The 24,759-nt window shown below is 41.8% G+C and overlaps 1 protein-coding gene and 3 non-coding genes across 4 annotated transcripts; 2 read left to right on the forward strand and 2 right to left on the reverse strand.

Moving 5' to 3' along the window:
- Nucleotides 1-2,779: 2,779 nt before the first annotated feature.
- Nucleotides 2,780-2,851, forward strand: trnaa-cgc (transfer RNA alanine (anticodon CGC)). The gene has a single exon. It is a non-coding gene; the product is annotated as a tRNA-Ala (tRNA).
- An 852-nt stretch (nt 2,852-3,703) lies between these two features.
- trnay-gua (transfer RNA tyrosine (anticodon GUA)) lies at nt 3,704-3,791 on the reverse strand. The gene is given in 2 exon segments: nt 3,704-3,739; nt 3,755-3,791. It is a non-coding gene; the product is annotated as a tRNA-Tyr (tRNA).
- Nucleotides 3,792-4,357: 566 nt separating this feature from the next.
- Nucleotides 4,358-4,439, reverse strand: trnal-aag (transfer RNA leucine (anticodon AAG)). The gene has a single exon. It is a non-coding gene; the product is annotated as a tRNA-Leu (tRNA).
- An 18,198-nt stretch (nt 4,440-22,637) lies between these two features.
- Nucleotides 22,638-24,231, forward strand: LOC116681420 (trichohyalin-like). The gene has a single exon (XM_032509618.1). It carries the CDS (start codon nt 22,638-22,640, stop codon nt 24,168-24,170), a length of 1,533 nt encoding a protein of 510 aa, XP_032365509.1. The 3' UTR covers nt 24,171-24,231.
- The last annotated feature ends 528 nt before the right edge of the window (nt 24,232-24,759 follow it).

Consider the following 24,759-nt stretch of genomic DNA (forward strand, 5'->3'; position numbering starts at 1 on the left):
GCTCTGGCATTACGGAGGGTCTTCCTATACGTTTTAAGACTATCTTGCCAGGTTAAACGAGAATTTTCCAGTTTGGTGGAGCGCCAGATCTTCTCAAGTTTCCGCGATATTTGCTTTAATTTGCAAGTTTCAGTGTTATACCATGGAGCTAACCTTCTTTGTTTTATTATCTTCTTTTTTAGAGGGGCAACAGAGTCTAGAGTCATTCGTAGCGAGCCTGCTGCACTATCAACAAAATGATCGATTTGGGAGGGACTAATAGCATAGGAGTCCTCCGTTACTTTGGGACTTGGTAATGAATTAAATGCTAACGGAATCACATCCTTAAATTTAGCTACAGCACTATCAGATAGACATCTTGTATAGAAGGTTTTGCCTAACGGCGTGTAGTTCAGCAGTATAAACTCAAAAGTTATCAAACAGTGGTCAGATAGGAAGGGATTCTGTGGGAACACTATTAAATGTTCAATTTCAACACCATACACCAGAACAAGATCGAGGGTGTGGTTAAAACGGTGAGTTGGTTTATGAACACTTTGAGAGAATCCAATAGAATCTAAAAGAGAGATAAACGCAGTGCTAAGGCTATCATTCTCATCGTCCACATGAATATTAAAATCCCCTACAATAATAACTTTGTCCGTTTTTAGCACTAAGTTTGACAAAAACTCTGCAAATTCGGATAAGAATTCAGAGTATGGGCCAGGTGCTCGGTACACTATAACAAATAGAACTGGTTGCATTGATTTCCAACTAGGGTGTGAAAGACTAAGAACAAGACTTTCAAATGAGTTATAATCTAGTTTAGGTTTAGAGCTGATTAGTAGACTAGAATCAAAGCTAGCTGCCACTCCACCTCCTCTGCCTGTGCCTCGATGAATGTGAGTATTAATGTGACTGGGGGGGGGTGGATTCATTTAGACTAACATATTCTCCATCACCCAGCCAGGTTTCAGTAAGACAAAATAAATCAATATTAGAATCTGATATTAATTCATTTACTAGTACCCCTTTAGAAGAGAGAGATCTGATGTTTAAGAGTCCACATTTAATTCTCCTATTCTTTTGCACTATTGCACTTGTGGTTTTAATTGTTATGAGGTTTTCATGCACAGCTCCTCTTCTGTTTACCTTTGATTTAAATAATTTTATTAATTTTAATGGTTGGGGGGCAGACACCGTCACTATGGGGGTTTGACTAGGTAACTCCTGAAATAAAGGAGCAGAGAAGTGTGTTAGACTGTGACTCTGCCTCCTGGTCCCAAATATGGATTGTCAAGGATTAGGTCCACTAATAGACTTGTCAATGTTTCTAGAAATGAGAGCTGCTCCAGCCCAAGTGGGATGAATGCCGTCTCTCCGAATCAGACCAGGTCTTCCCCAGAAAGATTGCCAGTGATCCACAAAGCCCACATCATTATCTGGACACCACCTCGATAGCCAGCGGCAAAATGACGACATGCGGCTATACATGTCATCACTGGTTAGATTTGGCAGGGGTCCAGAGAAAACTACGGTGTCCGACATTGACTTCGCGTATGTACACACCGACTCAACATTAATCTTAGTAACCTCCGTTTGGCGTAACCGGGAGTCATTAACGCCAACGTGAATAACAATCTTGCTGTATTTACGATCATCCTTAGCCAGCAGTTTAAGATAAGACTCAACGTCGCCCGCTCTAGCCCCCGGGATGCACTTAACTATGGCTGCCGGCTTCGCTAACTTCACGTTTCTCAGAATGGAGCTGCCGATAATCAAAATTGGTTTCTCAGCGGGTGTGTTGCTGAGTGGGGAAAACCTGTTAGAAACGCTAACAGGCTGGTGGTGGTCCGACGCCTTGGAAAGCTTACGACTAGCTCTTCCTCGTCCTCTCACAGTCACCCAGGCACTATGTCCTGGCTGCTCAGGAGTCCCCGGGGGGGGACGGCTACCAGAGGCTAACTCAGGCTCAAGTCGGCCCACTAACGGCTGATCTATCATGGTGCGGAAACGGACTTCCAACTCACTAAGCCTCGCCTCCATGTCCATAAATAAACTACACTTGTTACACACACCATTACCACTAAAGGATGCAGAGGAGTAACTAAACATCTCACACATCGAGCAGGAGACAGTAGGAGAGAGAGATGACATGGCTAAATGCTAAGCTGAAGTTGCTAACTGCTAAGCTAAAGTACGGTAGCGTTAGCCACCAAGCGTTCAAAACAACTGTTATTTAACGAAAGTCACTGAAAGACGTAAAACAAATGCTTATGCCTATGCCCCGTTGATGCGAGCTCTAAGCGAAGCAAATGTAGCACAACCCTTTTCTCAAGTTCCAGTCACTTCACCGGATAAGGCTAACTGTTAAGCTAAAGTCGCTAACCGCTAAGCTAAAGTCGCTAACTGCGAAGCTAAAGTACGGTAGCGTTAGCTACCAAGCTTTCGAAAACTGTTATTTATCGAAGGTCACTGTACATGTAAAGAACTGTGAGTGCTTAGGCAGAACTACTATAGGAATACGTGTTTAGCGGACAGTTAGCCGCTGTAATAGCAAAACTAACAAGTTGAACTAGTATTGCGTGAGCAGCAACGCTATCGACACACAAGTACAGGAAACGGAAATGAGTCAGGTACGCTTACCGTAACAGTCCGAGTAGCAACCAGTGTCCTGGCCTGTGATCGTCTTGGGCCTTAATGTGGTACCAGGCGCCAGTCCTCGCCTACAACAATATTAGTCATTCCAGTAAGTGAAAAAGAAACTCAAATCTACAAAGATAAATTTGATGGCTGTGACTCCCTGATGGTCTAGTGGCTAGGATTCTGCGCTCGCACCGCCGTGACCAGGGTTCAATTCCCGGTCAGGGAATGGTCAGGTCTTGAAAGATTCAGGTGTAAGATTTGAAAGGATAAGTTTGTGGACTTGTTTTTGGTTGATTTAGATTTGTCAAATTCTTCCTCATTAGTTTAACGCTAGAACCCCAACACTTTTAAAAGAGTACCATTTCCTTTAAATCAGACCCCCGACAGCGGATGTATCCTTTTGTCATCATTGATGAGTCATATACACTTCATCTGCCTCTATGTCAATAACAATTCTTTTCAGTTTTCCAAACAGTAACTTGTAATGGAAAATTACATTTAACCAATGATTTTCATATTAATTATTCATCATAAGATCTCCAATGCCTCTCAAAGTATACGACTTCTGTATCTTTACTCAGTGTCTTCTCCTTGTAGGAGACAACTGATTTTGTTATGTCTTTGCATTTTCCCACCACTGAGGGCTCTGCTGATTCATCTCTGAAATCCAAACGACAAGGAAGCAATTTCAAAAATCAGGGGTAAGTTAAAGTTTCAATTCTGTTGGATAAATTATTTAAATTGGACATTGAGATGGTTTGTGAGACAAATATTGACTGTGATTCAACTGAGGGATTCGGGGAAAGTTATGTTTTGTTTTGTAAAACTTTGGGTTGTGTACAAAACAGGAGAAAGGAGGAGATCTTTTTTTCCAATTCTTCTGGTGACACTTGGCACTATTTAACAACTTTTGTGTGTAGTTCTCTATTCTTTCAGGACTTCTATCTCCCCCACCTCTTCTTTTTTTTCTTGTTCTGTCTTGGCAAGAAGTGTTATGCTTTTAGGTCGTCTGTCCTTCTCTTCATCAGAATCAGAAATACTTTATTGATCTGTGAAGGGAAACTCTGGAAAAGAGTTCTCCTTCGAGCCAGATTTGAACCAGCGACCTAAGGATTTCAGATTTTTGGTTCTACAGTCCTCCGCTCTACCAACTGAGCTATCGAAGGACAACACTGTATATGAACACATTTCCCATTGTTGTTGATGTAATAACACAGGACCCCTTGGAGGGACTTTCAGTGATAGAGTGCACTTTCAGTCTCAATGCCCAGATGTATTACAAGATTTGAAGTGAACACTGCATTGTCCAGTGATGGTGGTATAGTGGTGAGCATAGCTGCCTTCCAAGCAGTTGAACTGGGTTTGATTCCCAGCCATCGCAGTAGCTTTCTTTGAGTGATGTTACTTGCTTTTTTTTTTTTTACAAGAAGACAGCAGAAAGGTTACTTGCCCAACCGGATTTGATAAAACATTAGATCTCTTTGGGCAGCATGATTATGGCCAAAGTGATAATCACGATTAGTTTGATCAATATGGACGATTATCAAAATTATTTGTTGATTTTCTACTTCAAAGTGCTGAAAAGGAAGGTTTCACCATCGTTGAAAACTCAGGTTAACAAGGAACAATCTCAGCAAGGTGACGGATGATTCTAGTTACTTCACCAAGTTCAGCCCATTGATACAGCTGTGACATCACATTGGTTGGCTTCCAGCAATGTGATATATGCAAATGGCAGTGGTGGGATTTGAACCCACGCCTCCAGAGAGACTGGAGCCTTAATCCAGCGCCTTAGACCACTCGGCCATACTACCTGCAAACATCAGCTCTCCACATTGTGACAAACACCGGCATCGTAACTAAAGGTATGCTTGGTAATGGTATTGGAAAGAAAACCTTTTAAACATCAGATCCCACTCTTCTAAAGGGGTACTAGTAAATGAATTAATATCAGATTCTAATATTGTTTTATTTTGTATTACTGAAACCTGGCTGGGTGATGGAGAATATGTTAGTCTAAATGAATCCACCCCCCCAGTCATATTAATACTCACATTCCTCGAGGCGCAGGCCGAGGAGGTGGAGTGGCAGCTATCTTTGATTCTAGTCTACTAATTAGCTCTAAACCTAAACTAAATTATAACTCATTTGAAAGTCTTGTTCTTAGTCTTTCACACCCAAGTTGGAAATCAATGCAACCAGTTCTATTTGTTATAGTGTACCGAGCACCTGGCCCATACTCTGAATTCTTATCCGAATTTGCAGAGTTTTTGTCAAACTTAGTGCTAAAAACTGACAAAGTTCTTATTGTAGGGGATTTTAATATTCATGTGGACGATGAGAATGATAGCCTTAGCACTGCGTTTATCTCTCTTTTAGATTCTATTGGCTTCTCTCAAAGTGTTCATAAACCAACTCACCGTTTTATTTCTTCATCTTCGACTAGGCTACTTAAAGAAGTTTTACCATTAGTCAACACTTCACTACTGAATATAACCAATTTGTCTTTATTAACAGGCTATGTACCACAGCACTTTAAAGTTGCTGTAATTAAACCTCTTCTGAAAAAGCCAAACCTTGATCCAGATGTTTTAGCCAACTATAGACCTATATCCAACCTTCCATTTCTCTCTAAGATTCTTGAGAAAGCAGTCGCCAAACAGCTGTGCGACTTTCTGCATAGCAACAGCTTATTTGAGGATTTTCAGTCAGGATTTAGAGTTCATCATAGCACAGAGACAGCACTTTTGAAAATTACTAATGACCTCCTAATTGCATCAGACGAAGGACTCATCTCTGTACTTGTGTTATTAGATCTTAGCGCTGCATTTGATACCATTGACCATTATATCTTATTACAGAGATTGGAACATTTAATTGGCATTAAAGGGACTGCTCTAAGCTGGTTTAAGTCTTATTTATCAGATCGATCTCAGTTTGTTAATGTTAACGATGAATCCTCTGTGCACGCCAAGGTTAGTCATGGAGTCCCACAAGGATCTGTGCTCGGTCCAATCCTGTTCACTTTATATATGCTTCCTTTAGGTAGTATTATTAGGAAACACTCCATAAACTTTCATTGTTATGCAGATGATACTCAATTATATCTATCAATCAAGCCGGATGAAACTAATCAGTTAGCTAAACTTCAAACGTGCCTTCAGGATATTAAAACCTGGATGACCTGTAATTTTCTAATGTTAAACTCAGATAAAACTGAAGTTATTGCTCTCGGACCCAAGCACTTCCGCGACGCACTATCCAAAGATATAGTTACTCTGGATGGCATCACCCTGGCCTCCAGCACCACAGTGAAGAATCTTGGAGTCATCTTTGATCAGGACATGTCCTTTAATTCCCACTTAAAGCAAATTTCAAGGATCGCCTTTTTTCACCTACGTAATATTGCAAAAATCAGGAATATCCTGTCTAAAAATGATGCAGAAAAACTAGTCCATGCATTTGTTACTTCTAGGTTGGATTACTGCAATTCTTTACTATCAGGCTGCTCAAAAAAATCCATAAGGACTCTTCAGCTGATCCAGAATGCTGCAGCACGTGTTCTGACGGGAACCAGGAAAAGAGATCACGTTTCTCCTGTTTTAGCTTCTCTGCATTGGCTTCCTGTAAAATTTAGAATAGAATTTAAAATCCTTCTTCTCACCTACAAAGCTCTTCATGGTCAGGCTCCATCTTATCTTAAAGAGCTTATAGTACCTTACAACCCTAGGAGAGAACTACGCTCCCAGAATGCAGGGTTACTGGTGGTTCCTAGAGTCTCTAAAAGTAGAACGGGAGCCAGAGCGTTCAGCTATCAGGCTCCTCTCCTGTGGAACCAGGTTCCAGTTTGGGTCCGGGAGGCAGACACCGTCTCCACATTTAAGAGTAGGCTTAAGACTTTCCTTTTTGATAAAGCTTATAGTTAGGGCATAGAATCGAATATTGTTAGGGAGTAGTAGTTAGTCACATAGTTTTCAGATTTATCTATCATATAATCAAGAATATAATAAAACTAAAGGGAGACTTGGCATACAGCCCGATCCGGTTGGGGAGAGTTCTGGCCCGGCCGGGCTGGAGCTCTCTTTACCTCGTCTCTCTTGGTTTTGTTGTAATAGTTTTAGACAGCTGGGGACTTATTTTGATACACTAGTTAGGGCATAGAATCGAATATTGTTAGGGAGTAGTAGTTAGTCACATATTTTTCAGATTTATCTAACATATAATCAAGAATATAATAGAACTAAAGGGAGACTTGGCATACAGCCCGATCCGGTTGGGGAGAGTTCTAGCCCGGCCGGGCTGGAGCTCTCTTTACCTCGTCTCTCTTGGTTTTGTTGTAATAGTTTTAGACAGCTGGGGACTTATTTTGATACACTAGTTAGGGCATAGAATCGAATATTGTTAGGGAGTAGTAGTTAGTCACATATTTTTCAGATTTATCTAACATATAATCAAGAATATAATAGAACTAAAGGGAGACTTGGCATACAGCCCGATCCGGTTGGGGAGAGTTCTAGCCCGGCCGGGCTGGAGCTCTCTTTACCTCGTCTCTCTTGGTTTTGTTGTAATAGTTTTAGACAGCTGGGGACTTATTTTGATACACTGAGCTCCTCTCTCCTCTATCTTTCCATCTTTTCATTTATGTGCATCCATGTCCCAGAAATCCTTGTTACTAACCTAGCTCTGGGGAGTCATTCCCCGGAGTCCTTATGTTCTTTTTTCCCCAGCATGTTCCCTTGGATCAGAGAGGCTCCGAAATCAAGGTAGCAGCTATCACCATGGTCCCGCTACACGTTCTGTGATGCCATGTTCAACTGCTACACTGCGGTGCCCTGCTACGTCCTGCAAACGTCCTGCTACGTCCTTCTGTGCCTTGTAATGCCGCACAGCGTCCTGCTATGCCATGAACTACTACAAAGAACTGCTACAAACTACTAATTTTTTCTATTTTTGTTATTGCCACTCTTCATTAACCCCAACCGGCCCGTCAGACACCGTCTACCAAGAGCCTGGGTCTGACCGAGGTTTCTGCCTAAAAGGAAGTTTTTCCTCGCCACTGTCGCACCGTTGCTTGCTCTGGAGGAAACTACTAGAACTGTTGGGTCCTTGTAAATTCTGGAGTATGGTCTATCTGTAAAGTGTCTTGAGATAACTCTTGTTATGAATTGATACTATAAATAAAATTGAATTGAAAATTGAAATTGAATGTATACCTGCATGCATTTTAAAATGTAGGCCAAGTATGTACAAAAACAGAGCCGTATTGACACAAAAAACAATTTGACAGCAAAAAGCACCATTTTAAGGACATACAGCAGACCTACAATGAAATTGTTATTGCACTGCTTTGAAAATAGTAAGAACCTTCTTTGTCACAAACCTGATGGTGCAGTAATTTACACAAATGTAGCTATTTGTCATTGCAATGCAACAGCAAAGACGGATGAAGTTACGTGTTAACATCCAGAGATGCCAAAAGTACTCACTTCCCCTACTCAAGAAGAAGAAGAGATAATTATGTTAGCTTATTTATTGTGACAGAGACTGGGACTCCAGGTTGAGAAGATTCTGACCGAGTAGCAAGACATGAATTGAGTTGTTATTTTGTGAGAAGTCTGTGAATATTCCCATTCAATTAGATTCAATTTGGTATTGATGATGCAAAAATACTAACTCCAGTGAAATTATTTGAAACATAGTGAGGACTAGATTAGGACTGGATTTAGAGCTGATTCTGGTTTCCAACTTGGCCCATGTGTGTCTGTTAACACACAAACAGAGACAACTTCTCTCTGTTGAGGCTTCATTACAATCATGCATCAGGATAAACATGGGGGGGGGGGGGCGCTCTGCTATGGCTGTGTCAAAACAGGAACCCAGAAGTAGATCAGGACAAGGTGTTTATAAATAATAAGGTAAGTATTTATTGAAAATAGTCCGGGAAAAGTCCGGGAATGTAGTTGAAGTTGACGGCTAAGATTGAATTTGACGGAATCCAGATGAAATGATTACGCTATCAATCCGGCAGGGAATGGATGTCAGGTCATGGCTTAAATGGAGCAGAGGTGGTGATCAGGACCAGGTGTGCAGACTGCAGGTGACAGCAGGTGTGTGTAGTGGAGAATCAGCTGTGATGCGTTCAGGACACTTGGGACAAACAGATGTTGGTTAGAGCAACATAAAAAAACGGCAACATCAAGTTATGATGCCGGAGTCATGATAGTACCACCCCTCTGACGAATTCCACCGAGCGGAAAGCCAGGAGCACCAGGATGGAGCCTATAGAAGTCCCGGAGTAGGTCCTCAGGACCGTCAGCCTCCCAGTCCACGAGGTACTGGAAGCCCTGCCTGTGACGTCTAGAGTCCATGATGCGGCAAATAGTGTAGACCATGTAAAGGGAAAATGACGTGTTTTACAAACATTTTCTTCTCAAGGGGAAACAGGATAAGACGGGGATGCTACTGTTTTAATTTTGCAAGAGGTTGTCACACTGTTACTGCGTTAACTCTGTGAAAACTGTCTTCCCACTTGGTTATTCTCTACAGGGAATAATTAAATCTCACCATGTTCTAAACCTTGACTCAGTTTCACAGCTGTCTTTATTTTGTCTCAACAAAGTCTCACTCTCCAAACAACTCCTCTCCTGCTGTACAGAAACTTTAACAACATTCTCTATTCTGTCAGGGCTGAACACTGTCTAACCCCACCTCTTTTTTTGCCTGTTGTGATGACTCGGCGCAAGCCGTGGCCAGAAGTGTTATGCTTTTGGGTCGTTCGTCCATCTCTACATACGTATACACTTCCCATTCTTGAGAACGTGACAACACACGAGGGAGGAAGGAATTTCTTCAAATTTTGCAAAACCTTTCACTGGAACTTGCAGATCAATTGATGAGATTTTGGAGGTCAAAGGTTTAAGGTGACTGTGTCCTCATGTCTGTCCATCCGATTCTTGTGAATGCAATATCTCTGAACTCCCAGAGGAAATTTTGCAAACACAACCACATAACGACTTTGAGTCACGGCTGAACCGATTTAGATTTTGCATTTTCAGAAGAGCACCTTGTTTTCTTTTAACTGGGAAAAAGCCTTTCACTCATAACAAGGTACACAAATTGCACTTTATTGGCCTTATTAAACATTTAGGCAATTTTACATTTAGGCAACCACATTCCGTCACAGAAAATATGAAGTTCCACAAAGTAGGAAAACATAATGTTAAACTACAAAACAACAATAACTTGGGAGCGTGCAATTAAAAATAGCCAACTTCTAGTATGTTCTAATGATGAGGACGGTTTGGACCAATTTAAACAAATATTGAATTTGCGCTTTTTAAACTAACAATGCTCCAAAGTTATAGTTTTTGCCAACTTTTGGGAGTTTAGAAATATATAAGGGTGACAAAAATGTATTCCTTAAATGAAAATTACACTGACTTCCTTTCAGCCAAAAGAATTTGTATGTTTCTAGAGATGAGCAGAAAATAAACATGTCTAAGTTTTCCAACCAAAACATCTTTAAACGTCTTAATGTTTCTCCTTTGGCCCTTCTCCTTCCCTTGGTGGGTACATTGTGGTTAGGGTTGGGTAACGAAACCCGGTGCTAGTACGGCACCGGTGCCTTAACACCCGGTATCTATTGGACCGAATAGTAACGGGGATTTCAGGGCCTCATTTCGGTGCTACTGAAATACCAGCGCTGTCTTTTTCCATCTAGTGGTTGTTTGTCATTTAGCAGCAATTTACTGGAGAAATATGTTGCTACATTTTTTTATTTAATTTGGATCATATAGCAATAAACAAGCCGTTCTTATATGTTGCTGACTGTCTTTTTGTGCTCCTTCATTTTCAAAACATACCGATTCTGGTCCCTAAATGGTAAAGGGTTCTGAGGACAGGCAGAAAACAGTCCAACTGATCCACAATAACATACATGTTGATCAGAAGATAAAGTTACTGCTGGTCAGCCTTCAATGTGGAGAGAAGATCAGAATATAACAACACAGCTATCAGGGCATGAGGAGGAGGAAACAGCTTGGCTCTGAAACAGGTTCACAACAAGGCAGAGTGAATGCGCTGGTGTCTTTTAAGGCTATCACTCCGAGAAAAGGTTTCCCCACATTGTTCACACCAGTACGGCTTCTCTCCAGTGTGAATGTGCTGGTGAGATTTAAGGGCATCACCACGAGAAAAAGTTTCCCCACATTGATCACAGCTGTACAGTTTCTCTCCAGTGTGAATGCGTTGATGTCTTTTCAGGGCACTCTGTTGTGTGAAAGCTGCCCCACATTGATCACAGCTGAACGGCTTTTCTCCAGTGTGAATGTGCTGATGAGATTTAAGGGCATCACCACGAGAAAAAGTTTCCCCACATTGATCACAGCTGTACAGTTTCTCTCCAGTGTGAATGCGTTGATGTCTTTTCAGGGTACTCTGTAGTGCGAAACCTGTCCCACATTGATCACAGCTGTACGGCTTCTCTCCAGTGTGAACTCTCTGATGAATCATTAAATCTCCTGATGTTGTGAAGGATTTGTCACACTGCTGACAGCGGTGACGTTTGACTCCTCTTCCTCTCCGTTTCTATCAACAGAGAAAAAACCAAGAGAGTGAGTTAGTGAGGTGCCATGCTGTAGAGCTCTATCTTAAACTAGAAACAACATTTAGAGCATGTCTATGGAACAGTGTTTGACTGACGCATTACCTTTCTTAATTATCTGCCTACATCACTATTATGGAGTTGCATTATGGTAAATGTAACATCCAGTGTTTTATTATTTATTTAGGATAAATAAACTACTTTTGATCAATTTATGTGTGGTCTCCATTTTGTTGCCAGCCTTTAGCCAGATGTTTAGTAACAAATGGGGGATCATTCAGGATTTTTAGTGCCGGGAAAGTTGTAAAAGATTTTTAGCTCTCACTGGTATCTGTACGGGTTACCGTGTTGTCTTCATGTTGCTGGAACAGCTCTACTCCAGTAAAGTAAATTGGAACCATTGTCCCTGATAGCCATTAGCAATGAGGGGCACCAGTTGACCTTTGACCTTTTGTTTGAGGTTGTCGTTTTTGCTAAATCAAATGTGTATAGCCAGCAGTATTGTGTAAGTAAGTAATATGGTAGTGTAATGTGGTATTGTCCACACAAGCTCCATTTTCTCAAGCATTTCTGAAGCTCAGCAGAGCTTTCTACTGTGCTCTGGAATAAAACTGCTGAGCATCACTGACTTCTCTGAAAAACCCAGGCGCATATGTCGTGGTCAAGGATGTTTAAAAAATAGCTTTCATGTACAGTTGTGTTCAAAATAATAGCATCACTAAACTCATTAATCATATTTTTTGGTAAAAGTGATATTTCTACAAGGCAAATAATAAAAGTCCTAGAAAACCAACAGTCATGACATGCATGCTGCTCATTCTGTGGAATTGAATCTGTAATTGAAAGGAGCATGTTCAAATTAATAGCAGTGTTGTGTTCAATTAGTGAGCTGATTGATTCTGTGAAGAAACAGGTGTCAGTTATGGCCCATATTTAATCTATATACTGTATATATATACATATTTAAGGAAGGAAGGAAGGAAGTACATGTTGTGCATGCTGGTTATAGTGCATTTCACGCTGAAATACTCAGCAAAATGGCTCGTTCCAGACATTGCTCTGAGGAACAGAGGACTTTGATTAAAAAGTTGATGTGAGAGGGGAAAACATATAAAGAAGTGCAGAAGATTATAAGCTGCTCTGCCAAAATGATTTCAAATGTCCTCCGACCCCCCTGCACTGAAATCAAGCCCCAGTCCACTGTGAAGACAGTAAAGCATGCTGGTTATGGGATGTTTCTCATACTGTGGTGTTGGGCCGGTTTATCACATACCAGGGATCATGGATCAGTTCCAATACATCAGAATACTTGAAGAGGTCACGTTGCCTTATGCTGAAGAGGAAATGCCTTTGAAACGGGTCTTTCAACAAGACAAGGACCCAAACACACCAGGAAGGAGCAAAGTCTTGGTTCCAGATGAACCAGATTGATGTTATGGAGCGGCCAGCCCAACCCCCGGACCTCAATCCCAGAGAACACTTGTAGGGGGACGTCAAAAATGCTGTTTCTGAGTCCAGACCCAGTAATGCAGAGGAATTATGGGATGTAGTTCAATGGTCCTGGGCTGGAATACCTGTTCACAGGTGACTCCATGCAACACAGATATGAAGCAGTTCTCAGAAATAATGGTTCTGCAACTAAATATTAGTGCAGGGATTCAAACCCTGACATACTTTTCAGTTTATACAGTAAACAATTGAGTTTGTAAAGAAAAATGCAAATACTGCTAATATTCCTTTGTCTTCACTTCCTGTAAAAGGTAGAACACAAACTTGATCCATGTTGGTCATGTTCTGATTTGGAAATGAACGGCCAGTGTTCCCAATACATTGGCATTATGGGATTAAAAGCTATTCTAAGGATTTGGAGCATTATTCACTTCTTTAAAAACACGTTTGTTATTCTGAACACAACTGTATGTAAAGGTTTTGGATACAAAGATGTAATGATTGGTGGAAATGGGGGTGGCCTAATATGACCCCCCAACAATACATGCATGTCTATTGATCTGCGTTTGTAGACAGAGTGAGTGAGTTAGTGAGGTGCCATGGTGGAGCGAGCTAAGTAAAACCAGAAGCATTGTTCACAGCATGTCTGTGTCTAAGTTCCACTGCTGTATTACCATGGTTACGCTGTGTTTGTGTGTTAATAAAGTTTGGATTGAATAGATTTTTGTGACTCTTCAGTCTGGAGTACCCTCTTTCCTTCACTCACCTCCTCCTCCCTGACACCTCTCCTCTTGCCCTCCTTCTTCTTCTTCTTCTTCTTCTTCTTCTCCTCCTCCTCCTCCTCCTCCTCCTCGTGTCTCTGCATGTACTCAGTGATAAGGTCCAGGTCCAGGTTGTCTTGTGGCTCCCATGTGTTATCCTCACTGGAAAGGTGAGTGCAGACAGAAGAACATCTCCTCACACTTTGTTTTTTAGGAAATACATTCTCACTCTAAAAATCATTCCTATTATTCCTTTTTTGTATTTCTAAGGTTATTTGTGGGTCTGCAACTTAGAGTCAAAATACCAAACCTTCAACTTTGAGGGCATGATACCATGCTGACACTTATTTGCAATATGTAAATATATTATATATCTCAGGACCAAGAACACCAAGCATTAATATTCTAGACTCATACTTACTCTGAGAACCCCTTCCATTTCAGCAGAAACTCTACTCTTCCCTTCACCACTCTGCGGTCCAAAACCTTCTCCACCACATACTCCTCCTCTTCCTCCTTCACTGCTGCTGCAGGCTGCTTCTTTTCCTCCTCCTTTACTGCTCCGGTCGCCAGCTTGCCGTCTGCTGAGGACGCCTTTGGTAGACCCAAGGAGGAAACATGTAGAGATAATGATACAAGGGTAAGAAGAACTAATGGGAGGTGTGAGTGAATTCTAGCTGACCATGTTTTACTAGATTCAAATCTTTTTGTCCCTAGTTTTCTTCATGACAACACAGAATGTGTGTGTGTGTGTGTGTGTGTGTGTGTTTTTTTTAACAAATATTTTTTATAAATTTTTCTGGTAGATTTCTGCAATGTAACTGAGTGAATACTACATTATGATGTGATATCTCTTGCAGGATCAGCCACCGTCACCCTGTCCTACTGTACAACTCCACAATGTCTCTGCCTGGAGGACTGTGCTCACTCTAAGGGTCCCTGCAGTGGTCAGACTGGATGGGCAGCCAGAACACCCAGATTTCATTCAGCAATATGTTCTAAAAATGTCTGAGGTTGGTGACCAGCCTCTACCTGTTAGTGTGACCGGGGTAATCAACATTTTAATTTGATCAACAACAGCAATGTTACATGTTATGTTATGTTTGAGATCCTGTGAATGAAACATTTCCATTTTAAGGACTAAAATACATTTCTAATAAGTCACTTCATTGTTTGCATTTTTTTTTCTTTCACTTAAGGAGTTTTGACACAAGCAAGCATTTGGGTGAACAGTGGAGACACCAGGGCCAAGCCAGGAAGGTTCTATGCTAGGAGAACACTGACCTGAACACGGCTGCTATCAGAGGCCCAGTCTGCTGCTGGTCTTCTGGGGACCTCGTTCCTCCTCTGCTCCTGGTCCTCCTCCTCCATTCGTCTCTGGTCCCGATGTCCAGCAGATCTCCACTGTGGCTTCTTACACCGGGAAGAAATCTAAAGGGAAAACATGGACTTTGGAGTTAACACACACAACTTTATTAGGTCATTTCCCCTCAGACTGCTACGGTGGCCCACACGGTTCAACACACACACACACAACAGATACAACACACACACACAAAAGATACAACACACACACACAAAAGATACAACACGCACACACAAGCTGGAGGAGCTGACGGCGCTGACCCGGCTGCAAAGGGAGTAGCGGGGGTGCAGCCTCATGTGCTTCACCGAGACGTGGCTGTGTGAACGTTTGCTGCTGCAGCTACAGATCAAATTCACACTGTTGTCTCTCAACTTCAAAACCAGCACCCCCATTCCCTCCTCCTCATCTCCGGGGACTTCAATCATGCTTCCCTGTCCTCTGCTCCCCCCCCCCCCTTCACCCAGTATGTTAAATGCCACACCAGGGGCGTCACAACTTTGGATTTACTGTATGCAAACATCAAAGATGCATACACCTCTCCCCCACCTCCCCCCACTCGGCCGCTCAGATCACAACCTGGTCCACCTGGTCCCAGACTACCCCCCTGTGGGGGCCAAACAACAACCTGTGGAGAGGCTTGTGAAGCAGTGGTTTGAGGAGGTCAGTGATAGGCTCAGAAACTGCTTTGAAACTACAGACTGGGAAGCACTCTGCCCCCCCACGGCACCGACACAGACAGCATGACCAAATGCATCACAGACTAGATCAACTTCTGTGTGGAGAACACCGGGCCCTCCAAGTTGGTCCAGTGTTTTCCCAACAACAAAACCTGGGGGACCTCTGAGATTAAGGCCCTGCTGAATGAGAAGAAGAGGGTCTTTGCATCAGGGGACAGAGAGGAGCTGCACAGAGTCCAGAAGGAACTCCGGCTCAAGATCAGGAGGGGGAAGGTCATCTATGGGAGAAAATTAGAAAAGAGTCTGGAACAGAACAAGGCCAGGGACATCTGGAGAGGGCTGAAGAACATCTCAGGCCACAGCAGAGGTGGGGGGGGGGGGACCCAAGCCAGCGGAGACCAGGACTGGGCAGATGAGCTGAATCTGGTTTTAACAGATTGGACTCTGCCTACTCGCCTTCTTCACCCCCCCCCCCCCCTCTTTCACACCTCCCCTAGCCTACTCCCCCCCCAGCCTGCCACCTTCAACGACCCTCAACATCAATATTACAATAAGCCCACCAGCCCCTCCTCCCCCTGCTCAACACACACACAAAAGCTACATCACACAAAGACGCAAATGCTACAACACACACACAAAGCTACATCACACACACAAAAGCTCTACATTACTGCCTTGCCTTGCATCACACACACAAATGCTACAACACCCACACAAGCTACAACACCCACACAAGCTACAACACACACACAAAAGCTACAACACACACACACACACAAACGCTAAAACACACACACAAACGCTACCACCCACACACAAACGCTACAACACACACACATGCTACAACACACACACAAAAGCTACAACACACACACAAAAGCTACAACACACACACACAAAAGCTACAACACGCAGACACAAGTTACAATACACACAAAAGCTGCAACACACACACAAAAGTTACAATACACACAAACGCTACAACACACACACAAACGCTACAACACACACAAAAGCTACAACACACTGGCGTGTAAAGGGCAGTTATCAAAGTGTTTACCTGAGTGTGTGCGGGTTCACCTGGAGCTCTGTCTTCTTAAAACTCACTAATAACAAAGAACACAGCTATCCCGCCGCCAGCCCGAGATCACAGTGAAGCAACGAGACTTCCGGTTTTCTCCAAGTCAGGGTTTTTCAGAATAAAGTTCAAAATGAAAGAAGGTCGCCGCCTGGAGGCCAGGAGGGGAACAACAGCTCCACATTCACTTAATGAATCAGTTGGAGGTGGACTAGGACTGAGGACAATTACTCAAGTACTGGACTTAAAGCCCATGTTGCAAGTTAACCACCACTGTTGATTATTGGGTACAAAAAGCACTCAAGATATGCATAACATTTTTAAAAATGTCTCCAAATAGTTTTAAAAGTTAGTTTTTGGTCATTTTTGGTGTTCGCGGGTTTATGGAGTCAATTCGGCGATGACGTCCCACTGGGGAGAGAAGTCTCAGCCTGGCACTAGAACTACGGAGACTGACTGGCATGAGGAAGAGGAGGAAAGGCCAGCAGCCGAATAATTACCAACTGCCAGATGTGAGAGGGCAAATGAGGAATTGTCACGATTGTGGGGAAGTCTCCTTTATTTATCTCCTTCATTTATCTCCTTTATTTATCTCCTTCATTTAACGCCTTCATTTATCGCCTTCATTTAGCAACGCAGCAGTGCACACAGAAACTGATGAAAACTGATTTTTTGCATGTTCGTGGGGAAATGCACCATTCATGTTTTACTGTCAATGTTTAAAATCCTGTTAGACATGTTAATTTTTGACACATAGAGATTTTAAACTGGATTCAGTCACAGATGCTCTGTCATGGATTTGAGTGACAGCGAATATGTAGTAAACCTTAATATATCTACATGTATTTACTGTGGCACCAAGACTGTGAAGTGCGCTCTATCACTGAGCTACAGCCCCTGATGAGTCAGAAATGCCCTCCAGGGGGTCCTGTGTTTTCACATTAACAAGAATGGGAAGTGTGTTCATATACATTGTCCCCCTTCGATAGCTCAGTTGGTAGAGCGGAGGACTGTAGAAGAATAAAGCTGAAATCCTTAGGTCGCTGGTTCAAGTCTGGCTCGAAGGTGCACTCTTTTCAAGAGTTTCCCTTCACAGATCAATAAAGTGTTTCTGATTATGATGTAGAAATGGACAGATGACCTAAAAGCTTAATACTTCTTGCCAAGACAGAACAAGAAAAAAAGAAGAGGTGGGGTAGACAGAATTAAGTCCTGACAGAATATTGAACTACAGACAGAAGATGTGAAATAGTGCCAAGTGTGAACAGAAGAATTGGAAAAAAACTAGCTCCTCCTTTCTCCTGTTTTGTACGCAACCCGAAGTTTTACAAAACAAAATATAACTTTCCCCGAATCCCTCAGTTAAATCACAGTCAATATTTGTCTCACAAACCGTCTCAATGTCCAATTTAAATAATTTATCCAACAGAATTGAAACTTTAACTTACCCCTGCTGTTTGAAATTGCTTCCTTGTCGTTTGGATTCCAGAGTGGAATCAGCGAGCCCTCCTTGGTGGGAAAATGCAAAGACATAACAAATTCAGTTGTCTCCTACAAGGAGAAGACACAGAGGAAAGATACAGAAGTCATATACTCTGAGAGGCATTGGAGATCTTATCATGAATAATTGATATGAAAATCATTGGTTAAATGTAGTTTTTCATTACAAGTTACAGTTTGAAAAACTGAAAAGAATAGTTATTGAGATAAAGGCAGATGAAGTGTTTATGACCATCAATGATGACAAAAGGAGACATCCGCGGTCGGGGGTCTAATTTAAAGGAAATGGTACTCTTTAAAAGTGTTGGGGTTCTAGTGTTAAACTAATAAGGAAGAATTTGACAAATCAACCAAAGACAGGTCCACAAACTTATTCTTTCAAATCTTACACCTGAATCTCTCAATTCCTGACCATTCCCTGACCGGGAATTAAACCCGGGCCGCGGCGGTGAGAGCGCCGAATCCTAGCCACTAGACCATCAGGGAGTCATATGTTTCAATTTTATCTCTGTATATGTGAGTTTCCTTTTCACTTACTGGAATGACTCATATTGTTTTAGGCGAGGAATGGCGCCTGGCTAGAGCTTCAGAAGGCAGGACATGACAGATTACACATCTGTCACATAGTCAGTTTGTAGTCTTAAATACCAAGTCTCTTGCTGTTCCTTGACTAGTTGGCCCCCCCTGCTCTGCATCGCTCCAGGTAAGTAAAAGGCAATCTGTTATGCACCTTTGCATTGCACTAAAATGTCAAAATTTGGACCTGAATCCAAAATAACATTACTCGACACTCACATACATTGGTTTTCAGGTAAAAAATGTTGGTTAGGGGTTTAGTTACTGTTTGAAAAAAAGAAAAGAATTGTTATTGAGATAGAGGCAGATGAAGTGTTTATGACACATCAACAGAGATGACAAAAGTACTCACTCTCCGTACTCAAGTAGAAGTATAGATAATTGTGTTAAAAAATATTCTGGTAAAAATAGAAGTACTGATTTAACTTAACAAAGTACAGGCTTAGCAATTTACTTAAAGTATAAAAGTAAAAGTAGCCTTATGAATGACAAAGCTACCTGGACCAGACAGATGTTACTAGAGAAACGCTGAGAAACTACAGTGGACATGGAGAAAAGACTTGCAGAAATAATAACTAACTCCAGTGAAATCATTTAAATTTAGTGAGCTGAACTGATTCTGGTTTCCAACCTGGTCCCAGGTTTGTCTGTTAAAACTCAGACGGAGACATCTTCTCTCTGTTGATGCTTTATTACAATCAAGCATCAGAATAAACATGGGGGGGGGGGGGGGGGCAGCTCTGCTATGGCTGTGTGTGGTAATGAAATAAATAAATAACATTGTAAAGGCTACCATACACAATGCAGGAATCATATATGCTAGTAAATAATAACAATAAACCACTATTATTACATTATCTTAATGAGCACGTTCAACAATCGCCATTATATCAAATCAACAGCCAGGTGTTACCAGGTGTAACCTAGGTAACATGTGTAACTTAGGTAACAGGTGAAGAACACCAACAAACTAACTTTTAAATGTACCAGAACTGCAGACCAATACAACAACAGGCTTAAATGAACGGACAACATCACTTATATGACTTATAGTTCTCAAAGATGCACACGATCTCAGTTGATTATCCTTTAGACAGCTAGTCTCTTTTTCTTTTCTCTCACTTTTGTCTCTGTGTGGCGTGCGCGCTTGCTTGCGGTGTGAGGCGCGTGTCCGCGCTATTCTCTGACATGCAATCACAATCACACCTGATAGACGACATTTAGAAAAAATACTCTGGTAAAAGTGGAAGTACTGATTAAACTTCTTTACTCAAGTAGAAGTAAAAATGTACAAGCTTGGAAATGTACTTAAAGTATAAAAGTAAAAGTAGCCTTGTGAAAGCTACCTGGAGCACACAAATGTTACTAGAGAGACGCTGAGGAACTTCAGTGGACATGGAGGACATGTCTTTATATGGCAATGGCTACATTTTAGATGGATGTCTGCCAATAGGCCTAAAACATAACATATGTGATTATTATGACAGAGACTGGGACTCCAGGTCAATAAGATTCTGACTTATTAGCAAGATATGAATTCAGTTGTGATTCTGTGAGAATTCACAGATCCAGTTTCTATTTTTAATCTTCCCCTTAATATTTAAATGAGTCTACTTGTATGTGTGTGTGCTCAAATATGGCTTCTTGGAAGAAAATAAAAAGGATTAAAATATGAATGACTAAACTGACATTATGAAGAAGTTCCCCAGCACGATGCCTCTCGTTAACGCCGCGTTTCTGGTAGACAGCACATGGGAACAAACAGTCTTAGCACGGGAGGAGGTTGACGGGGCAGGAAGTGGTCCAAGCGGGGAGAATTAATTTTAATTTGTTTATTCATCCCCAGTGGGGAAATTACAATTTACACTCTGTGTACACACTGTTAGTATCACTACACACAGGCCTGAAACACACACATGCTCAGGACCTATTCATGCACTACTGGAGAGATGTCAGAGTGGGGGGGGGAACAAGAACAAGATAACTTTAACAGGATGCATAGTATCCTGATCCTTAAAATAACTTTTAAAAATAAATATCTGCCTCTATGGGAATTTAACATAGGGGGGTGTGTACTAACGCCCGCAAAATGATTTAACCCTCATGTTGTCCTCTATTGTCTCAATGTTCTTTTTAATTCCCCAAAATAACATGATTGATTCCACCCAACGCTCTTTGCCAAGTACAAGTCTCTACTTTCATTAATTTTGGGGCGTCTTATTCAATTTCATAGCATTTGAAAAACAAATTGAATTGTTTTTTTAAATAGTATTGAGTAAAAGTTGACATATTCCAGTCTGTGATTATCATAAACATCCATTCCTTTAATTTTAGCCTCAATAATTCCTAATTTCTGCTTTTCTAAGTCAAACATTAGGTATAATTTCCTATAAATGAGGTTTATTAATCATAAAATCCAAAGATAACTGGAAAACTAGAGTTTAAAACGTCCAAAAAAGCATTAAAAGTGTTGAAAAAAGGGACAAAATTGTAAGAAAAAGCTAAAAAAAAAAAATTAAAGCGTCAACAAAAGTGTTAATTTTTAATTTTGATGGGAAGACAACACAAGGGTTAATAACCAGATGTTTTTTATCATAGCCAATTAAGGGGACCGGATTGATATTCCCTGCTGGAGAATAAGATCGTTTCAGGAAACCTGCAGATCCTCGACCACTGAGGCCTTCTGGGAAAAAACTACAACACACAGAAAGCCATTTGCACCTTGAAGAGACTCAGAGAGAGATTATGTCCCTTCTCTTCACTGATGCACTGTCTCAACAGTTTGTTTTGATCTGTTTTTAAGCTAACGCCAGGCTGATTGCATCCTCTTCGTTCTTCCTGATCAACTGTGCAGGAACTTCCTGTCACTGCAAACAATCGCTGCAGAGTCCGAGCCCGCTGTCATGAAACAAATGAAACAAAGAAAACACTGCAAACGGAGCCGATAGTCACTCCAGACAGCAGAGCCAGTGCTGCTCAGAGCGGTTTCAGAAAGCCGTATTTTACGATGCTAAAATCACTGATTATTTACATGGAGTCTGGTGGGTTTAGCGAACTCAATTTCGCAGACTTTTATTATTTTTAAAGGATCTTAATCTTAAGAAAGGTCGACCTCCTTAGAAATCTTTTCCATAATGTTGTCAGACATTTAGAATTTTAATCTGAGTATGTCAGTAGCAAAACGAGCACTTTTAACAACGTAAATACAAGCCGGTCAATTATCCTATTAACTTCCACTGTAGCTTGTTTCTCTGCTGCAGACGGCAGAGATCTCGTTTAATACTGAATCAATGTCAAAGGAAAATATTTCCTCAATAGTTTATATTGTCTCCAATACTTGATGAGCTGTTGCAGAAACACGCCTGAAGCAATAAAGCAAAAACTGTCAGATAAATGTAGTTCAGTAAACATTACAACATCCCCCTCTGAGGTGTACGGAGTACAAGTAGGAAGTAGCAGCTCATTTTTTATTTTGCTTGTAATTAGAGTTATACTGTAATATTGCAGATTACATTGTTGTGAAAACAATTTATTTTCATGTCCTGTTTATAGTACTGATCATGTTTAAAGAGGGTTCCACACGATGCAAATAATGGCATGCTTCATTTAACTGGACTTTTATTTTGAAGGAATTGTTATTATATTATTATAACTTATATTATTTTGGAAAAGATTAAAATTTATATAAGGGTTAGAATGTGTGACATCACACATTCTTTGATGACACTGCTGTAGAAGGTTTGGTGTGATGTCACAAGTGTGTGACATCACACGTCCTTTGATGACGTTCTCTGGCTTTGAACACAGAGCCTGTATCTTACTGAGAGACACACCACCTTTCACTTGAACCCTGTCCTCCATTAAGAGACACATTTTTGTAGGAACAGAGCTCAAAACTCAAAACACTTCTCCAAACTGCAATACTATAAGTACTACTACAAAATACTCCAGTACTGCAAGAAATATTGTTAAAATATCTTCAGAAATAAGTTTTGTGGCTATCATGGCGACCAACGCACAGCTCGAGAGCCTGAGAAGGATCCTTCTGGAGGTCCGAAACCAAAAGGAGGAGCTGGTCTCAGTGAATGCTGGGCTGGTGGAGGAGAAGGGGAAAATCCTCAAGGCTCTAGAGTCAGAAAGATCTATGAGGAAAAACCTGAAGAAGGAGATCATCCAGAGCGAGGCCAAGTGGAAAATAAAAGTGTCGGCTCTGGAAAATCAGGTGAGGCGCGAGAGGGCTGCAAAGGAGGAGATCTCCGAGATAGAGGAGGAGCTGGAAAGGATGAGCAGAGAGACGGAGGCCGAGTGGGACCGCAAGGAGGCTCAAATGAAGGAAGAGATAAAGATCCTCCAACAGCAAAACACCGAGCTCAGCCTCAGTCTGACGGAGCTGCAGAAGAAGAAGAGAGAGACGGAGGACGAGTGCCTGGTGGAGGAGAAGGGGAAAATCCTCAAGGCTCTACAGTCAGAAAGATCCATGAGGAAAGACCTGAAGAAGGACCAGAAGCTCAAGGATGAAGAGATCCGCCTTCTCAAGGAAAGGTTGGTCCAAGACAACAACCTCACGGAGTCAGTCACACACCACTGTAGCTCAGAGGTCAACGGGTTCAATGGATCCATTAAAGAGGAGGACGAGAGCAGGAGACAGGCCTGGCAGGACGAGGTCAACGGCCTCAAATTGAAAATTAAGGATCTGACGATGAAAACTGAGGATCTGACGAAAAGAAATGAGGATCTGACAATGAAAAATAAGGATTTGTCAATGAAAAATGAGTATCTGATGCTGAAAAATAAGGATCTGACGATGAAAAATAAGGACTTGATTGAGTTAGACCGACGGGAAAAAAGCTCCATTGTGAAAATGCAGCAGGAAGTCGTCGAGCTCAAAATTGCACAAGAGGTCTTTGACAAGGAGTTAAGCCGGGTCGTTGTGGAAAAGAACGACCTGATCAACAAGATATTAACCCTTGAAACTGAGACGTTGCAGTGTCTGGCCAAGCTAGAAAAGAAAGAGAGCGAGATCATCCAGAGCGAGGCCAAGTGGCAAAGAAAACTGTCGGCTCTGGAAGATCAGGTGAGGCACGAGAGGGCTGCAAAGGAGGAGATCTCCAAGAGAGAGGAGGAGCTGGACAGGAAGAGAAGAGAGATGGAGGACGAGTGGGACAGCAAGGTGGCTCAAAAGGAGGAAGAGATGAAGATCCTCCAACAGCAAAACACCGAGCTCCGGGTTCTTCAACTCAGCCTCCAGGAGCTCGCCCAGAAAACCGACAAGGAGAAGGCCAAGCTGAGAAGAAAGGAAAAGAAGGCAGAGGAGGAGTTAAAAAGACAGAGGAAAGAAAAGGAGGAGATGGAGAAGAGAGACAAGAAGAAGAGGAAGGAGGAAGCAGAGAGAGAGAAGAAAGTGAAAATGGAAAATGAGAAGAGAAGGAAGGAGGAAATGAAACAACTGAAAAAAGAAGAAAAGGAGAAGGAGAAGAGAGACAAGAAAGAGAGGAGGGAGGAATTGAATTCCCCGCCTATTACCCTCAACCGCTAGACTTTACTCTAAAGTCTGGGATAAAGTCTTGTGTGAACTGGACATTATCTATCTATCAATATCCATCCATCCCTCCATCCATCCATCCATCCATCCCTCCTCTTCTGAGGAGACGTGGCAGTACTCCGGGTGATCCGGTTTCCTGCCATGCTCCAAAGACCTGCAGGTTCAGCTGTGGAAGTGGAGGGTAACTCCGGGTGATCCGGTGGTCCTGACAGATACATGATTGAAATAAAACAAAAACAAAATTGAAAAGAAATTCCTCATCTGTTTATTTGTCTTTTATAAAATAAAAATTGTGTTTTGCAGAGTTGGAAATCAGAGTTTCCTCCATCGCAGAGCCAAAGGTTAACCCTCTGAGACCTGAGGCCATTTTTACAGTTTATTGTCCGTCTGGATTTATTTTATAAAAAAGCTTGTAAAACATCAACCCTGTTGTCTACAGTCAAGATATGAACATCATTTTTTTAGGACAAACTGGGTTATTAAAATAGTTGGGTTGCAGTGAGGTCACTTGCATGTTAAAAATTGTTGTAGGGCCTTAAAAGCAAATAAATAAATAAAACGGAACATGAATCTTCCAGAAATG

This window comes from Etheostoma spectabile, unplaced genomic scaffold, assembly GCF_008692095.1.
Source record: "Etheostoma spectabile isolate EspeVRDwgs_2016 unplaced genomic scaffold, UIUC_Espe_1.0 scaffold00018619, whole genome shotgun sequence".
NCBI classification, from domain to species: domain Eukaryota; kingdom Metazoa; phylum Chordata; class Actinopteri; order Perciformes; family Percidae; genus Etheostoma; species Etheostoma spectabile.